At 52.0% G+C, this 16,939-nt stretch overlaps 1 protein-coding gene across 1 annotated transcript in view; it reads right to left on the bottom strand.

The window, feature by feature from the left end:
* Positions 1–16,939, bottom strand: part of VEPH1 (ventricular zone expressed PH domain containing 1) — a 50,661-nt gene that overhangs the window by 482 nt on the left and 33,240 nt on the right. The window contains exons 10-13 of the mRNA XM_031055442.1: positions 11,229–11,368; positions 8,967–9,101; positions 5,740–5,857; positions 383–519 (exon numbers count right to left, since the gene is read on the bottom strand). Coding sequence (XP_030911302.1) covers positions 383–519; positions 5,740–5,857; positions 8,967–9,101; positions 11,229–11,368 — 530 coding nt within the window. The remainder of the gene's footprint in view (positions 1–382; positions 520–5,739; positions 5,858–8,966; positions 9,102–11,228; positions 11,369–16,939) is intronic.

Below are 16,939 nucleotides of genomic sequence, written 5' to 3'. Positions count from 1 at the left end.
TCCCTGGAAATGTCCAAGGCCACGGGGCTTGGAGCAACCTGGGATAGTGGAAGGGGCCCCTGCCACGGCAGAGGAATGGAATGGGATGGTCTTTATGCCCCCTGAAAACTGGGGACCCAGCAGTGACAGCTCCTGGGCAGCACTCTGGCTGCCCTTGGTGTCCCCTGCCATGCACTTTGTGAGTGGGAAAACCACCACAGGCAAAGCTGAGGGGTGAAAGCCTCTGGGAAAACCAGAACAGCAAAGCTGAGGGGTGCCAGCCCATGGGGAAAAGCACCACGGGCAGATCTGAGGGGTGCAGCCCCAGGAGCAGGACAGGGAGCAGGAGCAGGGCAGAGAGCAGGAGCAGGGCAGGGAGCAGGGCAGTGACTGTGTGACTCACGGATTTGCCCCTGCGGAACAGCAGCTGGTTGCCAGCCAGGGTGAAGTAGCGCGTTTTCCAGCTCTTGATGAACTTCCAGCGGACCTGCTTCTCCTTCAGCTTGCCCTCCATCAGGGGCTGCCCGTCCTGGTTCACGCCTGGGGAGGGGAGCACACGGCCAGGGTTAGTCCTGCCCTCCCTGCTCCCCACCAAAGGCTCTGCCGTGCTGCAGGAAGGTTGTGCTGCCTCCTCATCCTCCCAGCCTCCAGCATTCAGCTCTCACTTCTCACAGACAGCTCAGCCCTCAGCTGTGTCCTGCTGGGGAGGCCGAGCAGATGGAGCTGACAGCTCTCACCCCTCTTCCATCTCCTCTCCTACTCCCTCAGCCATCCCAAAGCCCTCCCCAGCACTGCACCTCTCAGCTGCTCCCCAGCCCTGCAGTGCCCATTTCTGCCCTTGGGCACTGCCAGGGATGCAGGGGCAGCCACAGCTGCTCTGGGCACCTGTGCCAGGGCCTGCCCAATTCCTCCCAGGAGTAATTCCTTCCCAGGATCCCACCTAACCCTGCTCTCTGGCAGTTTGAAGCCCTGATATCTCCTAGAGGTCTCTTTTTCCTTTCTCTTCTGTCTTTACATCAATGGCCAGAACACAAAGGACCAGCTAGACCAGAGGGCAGTGCACAGGCAGTCTGAGCAGGGATATGTTTGGATGGGGTGTTTGCCTTGGAGCCCATCCCAGCATCTGTCAGAGGGGCAGTGATCCCTGGCTGGCTCCTCTCCCAGCCCCTCTATCCCTCCAGCCCTGCTTTTCCTTGAAAGCCTTCGCTGCCATGGGCAGCTCCTGAGCACAAAGGCGTGCCCAAGTGCCACCCAAGGGAGTGCCAAAGCCTTTACGGCCTTCTGGGCACCCTGCCCTGTCTGGAAGAGGGCACCCCAAGGCCAAGGCAAGGCATCAGCTGTAGGTAAAGGATGTGTCCTTCCTCCAGCGCTGTTTTCCTTGGCAGCGAGGCTGGCGGGGGGTGCAGCGTGGACTCGTGCAATTTCCTCGGGAAAGACCATAAATATTTCTGTCTCTGCAGGCAGGGAGCGCCTGGAAGGAGATGGATGAATGAGAAGGGGGTTGGCAGAGCCTCAGTGCCGGGGGGAGCTGCAGCTGTGAGTGCCACGGCAGGAGCAGGCCGTGCTCTGCTCCACGCAGCCACTGCAGCCCTGGCTCCACAGCTAAGCTGGGTATTTCTGTGCCAGCACCCAGCACAGCACCCAGCCTGGCATGGGACAGAGCAAAGCAGAGGGTTGCTTTCTCCCTGTATAGATATTGTCACTGCAAAAGGGGCTACATTCCCCAGGAGGCTGCTTTGGGGCTGCACCCTCTCCCCCACGCTCTTTAGTAGGACAGAACCACACTTTAGTGTCCCCCGTACCAAAAACTTTGTAATTTTGTTAAATATTGTTCCCTGCCTGGCTCCTGCTTCTACAGGAACACCTTCAATCCCATTCCAGAGCCATAGGAACATGCTTCAACCAAACTAGGAGGGGTAAAGCACAAAAGGCTCAGGGACCAGATGATACTGAGATAGTTTGTGGTCAGGAGCACAACATGAGAAGGGAAGTGAATGTGCAATTTTGGCCTAAAGTGAATTTTTATGGCCAACATCTTTCAAACCCAGGGTTTGCTAAGAAATGTTGATGTCTGTAAGGAGCCAGTGGCTTTAGGCAATGCTACCAGAGGACTTCTCCTGTGTGTCCACAGAGGAGCCCGGGGGAGTTCTGGAGGCAGCTTCCAAAGTGGCCGTAATGAATCCGATGCCAGCGTGTCTGAGGGGCTGATTAGGAGAGAGAGATTCAAGCAAGATAAGAATAAAGCTCTTTTCCAATGTTTTTCTAAGTCCTTCTGCTTATTTTCCTTGCGGTTGACTTCACAGAATCCCAGAATAGCTCAGCTGGAAGGGAGCTCGAGGGGTCTCTGCTCCAGCTCCAGGCAAGGTCACCCACGGGGTCAGACTGGGCTGCTCTTGGATTTATCCACGTGAGACTTGAAAAATCTCCACAACATCTCTGGGCAGGCTTGGTATCCTCATGGTGGGAAAGCTTTCACTCACAGGGAACAACTCCTGTCCAATATCCCCTCTAAATCTCTCCCCTTTTGGTTTGAAAAGGTCATGAAATATCCAAAGGTCTTGAAACACTTATTTTTTCTTAAATCATCTCAATTTAGACACACTGACTCCAGTTTAACCCTGAGTAGCTCCTGTTGATGTGTCTGTTGGAATTTTCTACTTTCCATCTCGCTTTCTTTGCAGAACTACAACACATCCAGCTCTAAGAAGTTTGGGTACTGAATAAAAAGTTAAAAACCCTCCAAACTCTTCCAAGATGAACTTGAGACAGACAAAACCCAAAGCTTTAAATCTTGAATTTGATGAAACATAAAATCCTCCACAAGAATTCATGAATGATCTCAGTGATAATAAACCCCTATGAACTTGAAAGAATGGAATGTGTGGCAGATAAATGCAATTAACCTCGGGGAATATGGATTCAGTCTCTTCCATTAATCACTACGCTGGGTTTTGCTGAAAACCTGGAAGGAACACATTGCTGGATGCCACTTTTGCTGATTTCCCAGTGAGGATTAGAGCTGGGCTCCTTCGTTTCTCTGGATAGCTGGCACTGCAGGAGGGGAATAATGTATTCCCAAGTTAAGGTGCTGTTGGCTTTCCCAGGGAATTGCAGTTTTCCAGAGGAATTCCCAAACACCCTCAGTTTTCCCCCAATCCCAAATCCTTGCCCACGGCTCCTCTGCAGCCCCCAGGGATCCCTGCCTGTCTTTGTGAGCTTCCAGAGGGGGAAGGAGCTGGAATTGCCTCAATTCCCTCGCCGGCTCTCCGGTGGTTTTGTGGAATGTTTTGTGCAAGAGCTGGTGGAGCCAAACCCCCAGTCCAGGGGGTTGTGCTGGAATGAGGCCCCCAGCAGGCAGCTTGTCCCAACAGGAGGAATCCTGGTGCTTTCCAGCACTCCAGGTGCCTGGTGGCTGGGCTGGAATGGTGTGAGCTGCTGTTCCTCCCCTGCAGATCACCAGGGTTTGTGGGAATGCTGCTCCTCAGAGCAGGAAAAGCCAATGCAGGGTGATTTAACAGCACTTCTGGAGAAGTGTGGTTGTACAGGACATGCTTTGGCACCAGAAGAATGCATGAGGAGGAGTCAGACTTTCTCCAGTTGTCACTGTGGGTGCATCACCACTTTGCCTCAGCGTAACTGGGTCAGCTTCCAGCCCCAAAATGCCTCCCAGCTACAGTCAAACAGGAATCACAGAAACATGGAATAGTTTGGGCTGAAAGGATCTTAAAATGATCTCATCCCACCCCTGCCACGGCAGGGACACCTCCCACTGCCCCAGGTGCCCCAGCCCCAATGTCCAGCCTGGCCTTGGGCACTGCCAGGGATCCAGGGGCAGCCACAGCTGCTCTGGGAATCCCATCCCAAGGCAAGGCCAGGGCTTTAAGGCAGTGTTTGCCCAAGTCTGGAGGATAAGTGGCATCTTGCACCACAGCATCATAAAAAATGCAACAAAACCCCAGCAGACAATAATAGAAAAAAAATTGCCTCTGAATTCCTTCTTCAACAGGAATTCGGTTGCTAAACAGAATTGCTGAGAGGAAGAAGTTCTTTCTCAAAAGTATTTCAGATGTCAAAGGGTCTTTCACACTCTGGAATGAAAATAGATGTTTCAGAGCCCTTAAATTCCTTACCAATCCAAGGAGAGCTCCAAATCCTTGCTTATGTCAGATCCTACAAACCCAGAGAGACCCTGCAGGGTCTCCCACTCTGCCACAGCTCTGCAGCACCAACACAAAGGTGGAGTTGTCACTCCCTGCAGATTTTTATTCCACTGATCTCCCTCTTCCACGTTGCCTTCCTCAGCTTTCACGTGACCCATTCAGGGCATTTATTTTCTTGGTTTTCTAAAGGCCTTTGGAGCTCAGAAGCAAATCATGATACTCACAATGAACCTTTCTTACAGAAATTCTTTTAAAATGAGACAAAGAGAGGAACTGCTGATGAAAAGGACAGTTACAGCCAGGAGAGCAGGAGTGAGGCAAGGCTGGACTGCTTAAATGTCTTTGGAAATTCAGACCAAAGTTGCTTCATGAAGCTTTGACATTTCAAGCAAGAGTCTTGTTTTCCTCATCGCTCAACATCCCTGACGTGATGGAAACCACACTGAGAGCTCTGTGGAGATGAAGTTTTAACTCAGAGCAGGGTTTCTGTCCTGGTCCTGGAGTCCCTGGGAGCTGGGGAAGGAGAAGATGCTCAAACACCCTTGGAATGAGCAGGGGCAGCAGCAGCTGGGCCACTCCTGCAAGACTTCCTCAATTCGGGGTTGATGCAGTTTGAAGAGACAGTGACTGGTAGAATAAACCTCTGAAACAGCCAGTTATTCAAACACTTGGCCAAAATAGCCCAAATTCTTGGCCAGGACTGGTCAGACTTTTACAGAGTGGCAGAAAGCATCTGAGAACAAGACATTCCTCTGCCTGTCAGGGCACTGACCTGGCACTGCTGCCTGCCAGAGAGCTGCAAAAGCAGGGCACAGGAGCTTAGAGCTGGGGAAAAGGCTGGTTTTCCTATTTCCCACTCACCCTCTTTTCCAATACTGCTAAAGTGTCATGCCTTCATAAGAGTTAAGCACGTGTCCCTAAGGAGATGTGCAGTGTGGAGTAAATTATATTAAAACAAATAATTCTGAGAGTGAAGAAAGCAGGAACCAGGTGTTGCTTCTGTGCCAATGTGCCCTGACTTGGGGAGCTCGGATGTGGTGCAGGAGATGCAGTCCTGTGCAGGAGATGCAGTCCTGTGTCTGGGGTGTGGGGCAGGAGATGCAATCCTGTGTCTGGGGTGTGGGGCAGGAGATGCAATCCTGTGTCTGGGGTGTGGGGCAGGAGATGCAGTCCTGTGTCTGGGATGTGGGGCAGGAGATGCAGTCCTGTGTCTGGGGTGTGGGGCAGGAGATGCAATCCTGTGTCTGGGGTGTGGGGCAGGAGATGCAGTCCTGTGTCTGGGATGTGGGGCAGGAGATGCAATCCTGTGTCTGGGATGTGGTGCAGGGGATGCAGTCCTGTGTCTGGACACTGGAGGACGGGTGCAGAGCCCTCCCACTGCCCAGGGCTCAGGGATGGTGCAGATTTGGGGTTGTGTCCCTCTAAGCACACACCAAATCAGGTTTGGGCCTGACTCCCTCACCTATGACAAGTTTAATGGAGAATTCCAACTAAAATAGCCACTGGAAGGCTTGGTTTCCCCTCTCCCCACCACGGCCACACAGCCAGCACGAGCAGTGAGCTTCACCGCAGGCCTGCAGCCCCCCAGGACCCTCTGTACCTGCTGCCTTCTCGGGGTTGTTGCACATGAAGCACTGCCAGGCTCCTGCCTCCTCGCTGTAGCCAAACAAATCCAAGAACCTCACCTCCTGCAGGTGCATCTGAACGCTCTCCAGGTCCTGCAGGGAGGAGAGAAACCAAACTCGTGAGGGGAAGAAGCACCAGAACCCCAAATCCAGAGGGACACAGGGCGTCCTTGCCACGTCTCCTGCAGAGGGACAAGGGACCAGGGCACTGAGCTGGGCAGGAATGGGCACTGAGCTGGGCAGGAATGGCACTGAGCTGGGCAGGATAGCACAGGACACAGGGACAAGGCTGACAGAAAGCCTGGGAGCTTCCCCATCCCATGAAAAATCTGGTGGTGGCTGCCATGAGGCAACTCCGGCCTGAAAGAGAGCAAATCCCACTGAAGTATCAGTGCAGAAACCTGCCTGCTCCACTCTGCACTCCAGCACACCTCAAATAACCTGCAAGGAGCCACTTATTCAGGAGGGAAAAGCCAAATTGGAGAGGAGAGGTTTATCTCATCCCCGCGCTCCATCACCCTGAAAGGCTCAGAGAGCCCCTTGTGCCAAGGTGGCCCTTCCTTCTGCCCCTGGACAGAAAGGAGAGGGGAGAGCAGAGCCACCCACGGCCCCAGAATGTTAATTGTGCTCTTAAAGCAACAAAGGGATCCCCGAGGGCATCACATGAAGCAGCCACCAGCTCAGGGCTGGCACAGAGGAGCCAGGAGGGCTCAGGAGCTCCCTGGGCTGGGCACACTCAGGGCTCTGATCAGGAGCTCTGCAGAGCCCGGGCAGCCTGGGAGGAGCCACATCTGGAAGTGCTTTGCTCCTGGCCCACCTCGAGCCGTGCTGAATGGGTAAATCAATGTTTTCTGTGGCACGGAGAGGCTGCCCAGTGGAACACAGCGAGCTCTGTGTGAGCCAGGCCCTCAGCGCAGCTCCAGGGATCACCACAGCTGAAGGCATTTCTCAGAATTCAGTCTGGAGCGGAGCACTGATCTCACACACTACTCTCCAGGTTTGAGAATGCTTTAGAATCCATATTGGAAAACATTTATCACCTCCCACTGTCCCAGGCTGCTCCCAGCCCCAATGTCCAGCCTGGCCTTGGGCACTGCCAGGGATCCAGGGGCAGCCCCAGCTGCTCTGGGCACCTGTGCCAGGGCCTGCCCGCCCTCCCAGCCAGGAATTCCCTCCCAATATCCCATCCCGCCCTGAAAAAGCATTTCAGACTCTGCTAGAACACAATGCATAAACTTAGTGTCAAATATAGCAGCCAATGTTGATGCTGCCTTTGCACCAACACACTTCAAGCCATTAAAAATTAAAAGTGTTGTACTTAATGAAGCAACCACACCCCCAGAATTTTGCTTCCTGGACTACTGGCAGAGGAATAACACCAACAAATACAATAATTTTGTCCAATAATTCACAATGTCTGAAGTCCTGTTAGCAGTGAGAAGAACTTCTGAGATGACAAATTGCAATTATGACAGAAGCTGAGGAAAGTAAGGAAGGACTAGGTCATGCAGGGAATGTTCCAGGCAGATTTTTTTGGAATTGCAAAAGCTAAAGAAAACCTCCTTTATGGCAGTCCTCATGCCCAGAAAACTGAATGGGAATTGCACTAGAGACAAACTCAGGCTCTTAGTAGTAAACAAAAGCAGAACAAGCTCTGGTTCTGTGATAATAAAAGAACCAAACCAGAACATCATCCAGCAGCAAAGAGCAGAGCCCAGGAGGAGACCTGCAGAGCCAGAGCAGCTCAGGGGGTTCCAGCTGTCCCTCTGTGCTCAGCCCCAGGGCTGCTCCCTGCTCCAACCCCTGCTGGATCCCAGACCCTGCAGAGACCAGGATCCCAGGATCCCCTCCCAGCTCTGCTGCTCTGGGAACCCCGAGGTGTTGGAACCCTGGGTGCTGAGAAGTTCAGACTTTCTGTGCTGGCGGGCACTGACCCCCAGGAGAACACTGCATTGACCTGAGGCTGTGGAGAAGCTTCCAGAATGGAATGATGGAACTGGGATTGTGGGTGTGGGGTTTGAAGAGAAGTGTGTGATATCACAGGTGGGAAACTCAGAGTTTAAGGGTTTAGAATGTAGTGATATATATACAAAACAAGATGGAGTTTTTAGGGCAGAGGCTGGTCCTTCTTCTCCACCTTCTCCTCCATGGGTCTGGGTGATTTTGTATAATTGGATAAAAAAGTTCTCATTGCGGGCCACAGGTGGTTGGTTTTGGGTTAAAAGTAAAAATAATTGAGGTGTCATTTCTTAATTGGACAGTTTATCCTTAAAAGGCCCTGTAGAGAGAGATGGGGCTCCATTTTTAGTTTGTTGGAGTGAAGTGCTGCAGAACTCAGGGTTTGTGAGACTGTGACATGGATAAGAACTAACAAACATCTGAGCCCAAACAAGCTAAGCCATGCTGAGCAGCAGAGCTGCTCTAAAGCCTCTGGATGAGCCAGGCCTGGATTCAACAGCAGCTCAGACCCTCAGCACAGCTCCTCTGTGTGTGAGTAAATCTGGCCCCAAAGCTGCTCTCAGATGTGGGGGTGCCCCACTCCTCTGAGCCCCAGCAAGTGTTCCCACTCCTTCACCACATCACCCTGGGAGTTCAGAAGGTGTTCCCAACAAAACTCTGGTTTTAAATCAGCCATAGTCATGGTAATTTAATCCTATTCCACCAGACATCTTCATGCCCACAATATTCTGAGAGAGAGTGTTGTAAAATCATGTTTGACAACTCATTTCATCCAAATGAGCTGGATGGAGATTCTCGGGAATAAACAGAGATTTGTTTTCCAATCCTACAGTGGCCTTTTCCAAGCAGCTGATGAATAGCTTGGAAAGAGCATCCACTGAAATCCTGGAGACAGAAAAGAGCTTTGGGCTGCAATCCCTTCAGCTGATGGGGGTAACTAATGGCACATGGGCGGACAAATAACTCCATAAAATCCAGGGCTGTGTTTAGCTGGGTGAACTTCCAAGGGCTGCCCAACACCCCAGAGCAGCAGCTGAGCTGAGCCTGGAGCTCCAGACTGTGAGCAGGACCAAAGCCACGTGCCCAGCCCTGCTCTGCATGCCATGGGTCAGTTCAGGGGTGGGGAACCAGCCTGGGCACCTTCCAAAGCACAGCACAAAGCAGCCCTGAACACAGAAAAGGCTCCAAAGTGCAGGGCCAAGTCCTCCTGCTCTTTTAAGCAGTGAGGAAAGTGACCCCTTACCTTCTGGTGAGGGAAGGTGTTCTGGATCATGGCAGTCTCAAAGCTGTGCGTGCCCTTGAGCTGTGTCTTCTCCCACAGCGCCTTGAGGACTTGCACAGAGCTGCTTTGGATGGACAAAGGTTCTGCAAACAGGCTCTGCAGGAAACATTGGGAATGATTTCAGGTGGTTTTTCCTCAGCTGTTACCAAGGAGCATCCTGTGCTCACAGTGGGACAGCCAGGAGAACAGGCAGGGCTGAGCCCTGGGGAGCTCTGATGGATCCATGGGCTCACAACTGGATGAACACCAAACATCTCAGTTCCTCTGGGCTTTCTGAAGCTTATTGCACATCCCACAGCTCTGAGGAATGAGGATTCCCCTTCAATGGCCACTACACGACCTGGCTCTGTATTGAAATGTGAATTTATCACCACACAGAGACCTGGGGGAGCTGCATCCCCGGGGCAAACCTGGCATTTCCAGCCAGAGGAAGGGGGTGCCTCACACCCCTGCAGGGCTGTGGGGTTTGTTTGGAGCTCCCCAGGTCCCAGTCCTTGAGCAGCACGAGCAGAGCCTGTGAGTGCCCTGGACAGAGGGTGGGATGAAGCACAGGAGGGAGAGCTCCAAGGGCATTCCCAGCACGGACTGCAGGGGTTTCAGCACCTGGACAGGACAGGTGACACCTTGCTGGGGGCTGCTGTCCCCTCAGAGCTCCCTGAGCCAAGGACAGTGAGGCTCCCACCTCCCAGCACAGTGAGTGACCCAACAGCCCCAGCTCTGTGTGGCATCCTGCCGCAGACATCTTTTGTGAAAAACCCTTTCCTTAGGATTTTTCCTCCCGAGAAGCTGAGAGGCCTCAGGAACAAAATGTAAACATTGATTATCTGCTGCTGTGGAATGCAACAGGTGCATCTGTGATTGGCCCATCTTGGATGTTTATAATTAATGGCCAATCACAGCCCAGCTGTCTCGGACAGAATCCGAGACAGAGCCTTTGTTATCATTCTTTCTATTCTATTCTCAGCTAGCCTTCTGATGAAACCTTTTCTTCTATTCTTTTAGTATAGTTTTAATGTAATATATATAATAAAATAATAAATCAGCCTTCTGAAACATGGAGTCAGATCCTCATCTCTTCCCTCATCCTCAGACCCCTGTGAGCACGGTCACAGCATCCCTGCTCACACAGCAGCCCTGGGGCTGGGAACAGTTGTGCCTCTCCTCTATCTCCTCCGTGATCTTTTAATTAAAGAATGCATTCACACGCAGGAGCCAAGATAGGAGTGCACCACAAATCTGATTTTCCATACTGCAAATATTTGATTTCACAATATGGGCAATGTCCTTCAAACGTGGGATTCCTGGATGGACTTTCTGTCTCCTCTGTCTGAGCAACCCCATCCAGCCTAATCCTGCTGTCCTGCACTAATAATTTCCCAATTTCTATCCAAGAGTTTTGAAACACAGTAGAACTCTCCATTATTATTTTTTTAAATTAAGTGACCAGTGTTCTTGAAAAGTAATTATTTCTAGGAAAACACACAGGGCAGAGCAATTCAGGCTGTTCCATCCACAGCATCCCTCACTGTGTTAATTTTGGATAAATCCTGGGTGTTCCCAAGGCTGCCTGAGGATGGGATGAACTGCAGTGAAAGGCTCTGTGTGTGTTAAGAAGCTGAACATTGTATTTCAGCTCAAACCCCATCTGCTGCATCTTGAAGTGCGAATGTAGGGCTCTCTCTTAGTTTCACACTATTTGTAACCTGATAGGAAATTCCACACTTGTGCAAGTGCTGGGCTGTACTTGGAATCAATATTAAACGCAGGAAAATCACCTGAAGGGTGGTAGAGCAGCACTGAGCAGATTTACAAATCCTGCTCAGTCCAAAGCTCTGCAGTAAAACCCCAGTGGGTTCTGCCCCTCCAACCTCCTCCTGCAGCCTTGGGGGTGGTGCAGCTCCCCTAAAATCCACTGCCAACTCCTGGCTGCTTCCAAGGCACCTGGGAGTTCTGCCTGAATAAGCACAATATGCTTTGGTGCCACTTTTTTATCCCCAGACTTTGTAAACTCCCCAGGCAGTTTGAATTTTGGGTATTTAACAGAAACGTAAAACCTTATAAAGCACAAAACAGCTTCAGCCCAGTGGAACGAGTTCCTGAGGGACCACAAGGGTCACAAGTGGCTGTGAGTTAGGGGGGCATTTAATGAGTTTAACCACAAAATATTCTTGTCCAAGTGGCACAGGAGCAGCCCAGGGGGGCCCTGGCTGGTGTGGGCCTCACCTGCTGGAACAGGAACATGATGTGGATCCAGAGGGGAGGCTGCTGGCTCACCAGGGTGAAGCTGGATTTGCTGTACAGGCAGTAGTGGCCCTTCAGGGGACAGCTGAAGAACAGCTTTGCCACACAGCCTTGAACAGTATCTGCAAAGGCAAACATGGCATGTAAAAATCAGATACAAACCAGAGAGGGAACTCAGTGCCCGTGCTGGGGTGCCAGAGCCACGGGGGAAAACATTCCACTCAGGATTTGGGGCACTCCTGCAGCCAGCAGGGCACTGATGTGTCTGCACGCTTAAAGGAGGAGAGAAATTCAGTGTTCAGTGCTCCAGATCCTACCCATTTACCCTTCACTGCCCAATGCAGGAAGGGCAGCACAGCCCAGCCAGGCTGTTCATAGTCCTTGTGCTTTCTCATGTGCTTGGGATACCAAACCAGCAGGCCCATCCACACTGTGTGTCCCTTATCCCATTTAAGGAGCTCGTTGGGAAACCCCTGGCCTGGCAGGCCCCAGGCAGGGGGGGCTGACACTTGGGGGATCCCTGCTGAGCTGAAGGTTTGAACTGGAAATTGAGATGCACAATTCTGCTTTTGCTAAATATTATAGATCATGGAATGGTTTGGGTTGGAAAGACCTTAAATCCCATCCAGTGCCACCCCTGCCATGGCAGGGACACCTCCCACTGTCCCAGGTGCTCCCAGCCCCAGTGTCCAGCCTGGCCTTGGGCACTGCCAGGGATCCAGGGTGGGCACCCTGTGCCAGGGCCTGCCCACCCTGCCAGGGAACAATTCCTAATTCCCAATATCCCATCCAGCCCTGCCCTCTGTCCATGTGAAGCCATTTCCTCAGCAAACCCAAACAGTTTGTCAGAGGATGATAAAATGGTTTCCCCTTGCCAGCTTCTGGGGTTTGCTCCCAGCCTCACCGCCACCCGGCCTCTCTGCAGCATTTCTGGCAGGTTCCAGCATCCCACTTTGAGATTTTCTGCATTTTCAGTGACAATCTGTGACACTGACACTTTGTCCTGGCAAGGCATTCTTTTGTAGCTCTGGTAAACTCATTCCTCCCATGTCACACCTTTACATGAAACACTGAACTTATTACATTTCCCTCCTTTGCATTCACATCTTGATTAGACAGAAAATGTTAAAACCAAGCATTTCAAGCCCATCTGGTGTGGACACACAGGCTGCCTCTGCTCTTGTCAGGAGATCCAGAAACCATCTCTGCTTACTCACGTTTTCTCCAAAGCCACAACTCATTTTTCCAGTCAGGAGATTTTCTTTGAGCATTTTCTTCCTTCCCCTTCTCCCCACAGTGACTCACCAGGACAGCAAGGGACTGACTCACATCCCTGCATGGCTGGCCCATGAGCAACACACCCCAGCAGGGAAAAAGGGGGCATGAACCTGCTTCTCTTGGAGCATGGCATAAAACGCACTTGCTTGGATTACTGGCTGTGGGGAAAACTTGAGTTTCATCTCCCAAACCTGCCAGTTCTCCCCCAAACCTGCCAGTGCTCGTGTTCACTGCAGCAGAGGAGCTGGGGAAGGCAGAGGGGTTAATGAGGCCATCCTGGATCCTGGGGCACATGAAAGCACACAATGACATTTCCATGGAGGCTGCTGACAGATGCTCCTCCAAACTGCAGACCCCTCACAGATGCTGAAATAACCTTCACTCATGCACTCAAGCAGAAATCGGGCTTGGCCTGGGGCCAGGTGTGTGAAAAGTTGACGTTTCAAGATGGGAAATGACTCTTAGCTAAAAATGACCCCAAAGCACGTGAGGAGAAGGTGAAGAGGAGCAGGCAGCTTGTCCCTCCTCTTGCCTGGAACACAGCCATTGCTCTCCCAGTTCCAAACACATGGACTGACAGAAAACCTGGGAGCAGAAGGGGCAGGGCTGCAGCCCTGGTGGGAAAAGGCACCCAGGGAGGATCTGCCTGGGGGGCTGGGAAGGACATTCCTGAATGCTGATAAAAATGGCAAAGGATCTATGGAGACGCTCCTGAGGAAGTGCTTAGCAAGGGTTTGTGGTGACACTGAGGAGCACTGGGGACACGTGCCAAAATCAACGGCAGCTCCGGAGCACAGCCCTGGCTGCCTGAGCACGAAGTTCCTGGAAAACTGCAGCCCTCATTTGTCACTACCACTGCAGAAAGCTCCTTCCCAGACCATCTCCCAGGCTCTGGAATGAGCTGAGCAGCTCCTCAGGGCTGCCCTGCTCTGTTTGAAGCGCTGGGCTTGGCACTGGCTCAGCAGCAGCCCACGTTTGCTACGTGCAGCTTTCAGCAGCTCCTGATGAACCACCAGGACCCACCTCTGACAGGGAATATCAGCTGTTCCAGTGTCAGCAGAACCATGGGATCATGGAGTGCCTTGGGTTGGAAGGGACTTTAAATATCATCTCATTTCAGCCCTGCCATGGCAGGGACACCACCTACCATCCCAGGGGCTCCAGCCCCAGTGTCCAGCCTGGCCTTGGGCACTGCCAGGGATCCAGGGGCAGCCCCAGCTGCTCTGGGAATCCCACCCCAGCCCCTCCCAGCCAGGAATTCCTCCCCAACATCCCATCCATCCCTGCCCTCTGGCAGTTTAAGACCATCTTCTCCTGTCCTTTCATTATCTGCCAGGTTCTCCTCCTCCCTCAGCCTTGGCAGGAGAGTCCAAGCACCACAAGAAAAGGATTTTGAAACACGAGAACATGTGAAGAGCACCACGAGACACCAACCCACCCACAGGGTCACCAAGTGCCCCAGAAGGCTGAACAAGACCCCAAGGAACCGTTCCTCAGCCAAGGAACATTTCTCAGCCCAGCTCCTGGCGCGTCTCTGCCTTCCAGCAAGGGAATAAGCAACAGCTCCTTCCTCCTGCAGGAAACAAGGGAATATATGTTGCAATTTTAAAGTTCACAACTGAGTGGTTGTGCCTGGGGTAAAGGAACAAAATATAACCAGAAGAATGTCAGCAGAGCTGTTAATTGTTACCTATTCCAGCTTCACATGCTGGGCTGAACCAGGAGGGTACAGAGTCGCTGGCTCTGGGAACAATTAATGTGTTATTTGATTTACATTGGGTGATCCTTTACTATTAAATGAAATCTGTTAATAAGAGTAAAAGTATGCTCATAAATTTCCTGAATAGAATCAAACCCATGCATAAACATGGAACCAATAAGAAATGGATGCAACTTTTTAAATTTTGGGTTTAAGCTTTTTCAGCTTCCTCAGTTTCCTTTGCCTGACCTCTTCAGTTTGGGTTACAAAAAGTATGCAAACAATAAATACATTTATAGGAGGAGAGGGCAATTTTTAAAGCAAGCAGCTTCAAGAAGTGCTGCTTTATATTGTTTTTAACACACTAACTCTGTGTGCAGGGCATAACTCAGTCCAAGGTGTGAGTTACACCAACACCAAGAGAAGGCAGGGCTGTAATGGGGGTGGGCACCAACAACGAGGCACTCAGCACAGACTCCACATCCAAGGGGCAAATCCAGGAGCTCAGAAGCCATAAAATCATCCCAGAATCACAGATGGGGTTGGAAGGGCCTCAAAGCTCCTGTTCTACCTCCCCTTCCTTTCCCTAGACCAGGTTGCTCCAAGCCCTGTCCAAGTCTGAGTCCTCTGGTTGATGCCACCACCCTCAGGAGTGTCCCAGCTGCCAGGTGAAGCCCACCTGCAGAGCAGCCTGCTCCCAGGGCAGCTGTGAGGTCCCCAGGATGTGCCACGTGTGTGAGGGCAGCCAGGGGACAGCTGGTCACATCCCCAACACTCTGCTGGGGTGCTGGGAGTCTCTCCTTGGTCTGACAACGTGGATCACCAGGAGCACAACGGCCATCCTGAGCGGTGGCACTGCCATCCCCATTGCTGGCACTGCCATCCTGAGCGGTGGCACTGCCATCCCCAGCGCTGGCACTGCCATCCTGAGCGGTGGCACTGCCATCCTGAGCGGTGGCACTGCCATCCCCAGCAGTGGCACTGCCATCCCCAGCGCTGGCACTGCCATGTCCCTGGCTCCCTGGCCCCTGGGGCATTGGGAGTGCCAGCCCTGCCGATGGAATGCCAGCTGATGTGTGCAGAGCAGCTCCCTGGGGATGCTCTCCCGAGCCTGCCCAGCTCTGTGATCCCCCTGCAGGACCCGAGGCCCATCTGTTCCCAATCAGGGGCTGCTGATGGAATGCTGGAATCCATCAGGGCTGAGCACTGCAGGGGAGCAATGAGCTTTTCCATCCACGCCGGCATCTGGTCCCCATTAGCCCTCAGTACCACATAAAACATAATAACAACCACACTGGGGGCCAGCACGCTGCAACCTGCTCCCCCTGCTGCCTCCCCCTCTGCCAGGGCTCCCAGGCAATGCTCATGGATGGGTTTCCTCCTGCATGGCACCAGCAGCCAGCAGGGACTGCTGGAAAATGGTGCCCATGTTTTTCCTTGGGTGTCTCTGAACCAGCCTCAGTGAGCCAGGGGAAATGATTCCCTGGTGTCCCAGGGTCTGTCCTTTCAGAAGGAGCCTGGAGATGGCAAATCCTCCAGCATCCTTGACACACAGATGTCATCAGACGCTTTCCTTCCAGCAGCTCACTCGACATTCAAAGCTCTGGGCATTAATGGTGGCTTTTTTATCCAAATTACCTAAAAACGGAGCAGAACTGGAGCAGAACCCAAGGGCTTGTCCCTGCTATCCCCAAACCCAGCAGCTGGGCAGGTCCTGCACCCATTCCAAGGGCAGGGTACACACAGCCATGGCTCTGAGGCACCATCCTGGCAGGGCTGGGAAACAAGGAGAGCAGAGCAGAAATCCTGATCAGAAATCAGGAGAACACAGCATCCCAACCCATCCCAGAAAATATGGGCTAAGGAAAACGCTGCTGAACTCCATGAAAACTGAAGAGCCTGACAAATGTGGTGGCTTGTTGTTTTTCTCTTCTTTTGAGGAAGAGATCTCCAGGATTAAGAGGCTTTAAGTGATGAACATGACATAAAAAATGCCTCAAATTGCATCAGGTATGTCAGAGATGTGGGTCAGGGCACAAGGCTTCAAGCTAAGCAGGAACTGACCCAATAAATGGATTTTTGTGGGTTTGGGTTCCTTCTTTCTGCCCCAGCTCAAATCCCCTCTCTGACTGCAGTGTTATTCCAAAAAAATTCCCTTATGCTCGTGAGCCTGGTGTTGCAGCTCATCTGCTCTGTGAAACACCCCCAGCTTAAACCTTTTCTTTAGGATCAAACCTTCTGGCCCACAGCCCAGTGCTAGCACTGCTCCTGCTGCAGGATCATCACCCAGTTCACAGCTCTCCCCTGCCCAAGGCACAGCCAGCCAAAACCAGGAAATATTAAACAACACGGCTGACATGGCAATTTTTCAAGGTCTGTATGAGGCGTCTTCAAACTGTCACAGACAGTTCATGGATCCACCCTGACACTTCTTAACCTGCAGCCCTTCCCAGCTGTAAAATCTGACACTCCAGTTAATATTGCATCCATTTGGACACGGAATATAAATTGAATGAGCTTCGAAGTCAACAAGGAGCCTGCAAATCACACCCTGTAAAGCAAAAACACTCTGTGAGGGGCAAGACCTACGCAGCAAACATCTGACTCAAGAGCAAAAAAGCCAATTTGCAAATCACAGACAATTTAGCAGAGCAGAGGTGCCTATTTTGTGTGTGTTGAACTTGCCTCTGACAACTTCACGGCGTGTTCTCCAGCA

This window comes from Geospiza fortis, unplaced genomic scaffold, assembly GCF_000277835.1.
Source record: "Geospiza fortis unplaced genomic scaffold, GeoFor_1.0 scaffold172, whole genome shotgun sequence".
In the NCBI taxonomy this organism is placed as follows: Eukaryota; Metazoa; Chordata; class Aves; order Passeriformes; family Thraupidae; genus Geospiza; species Geospiza fortis.
The sequence above is the reverse complement of the archived record's forward strand: the minus strand, read 5'-3'. Positions and strand labels throughout refer to the sequence as shown.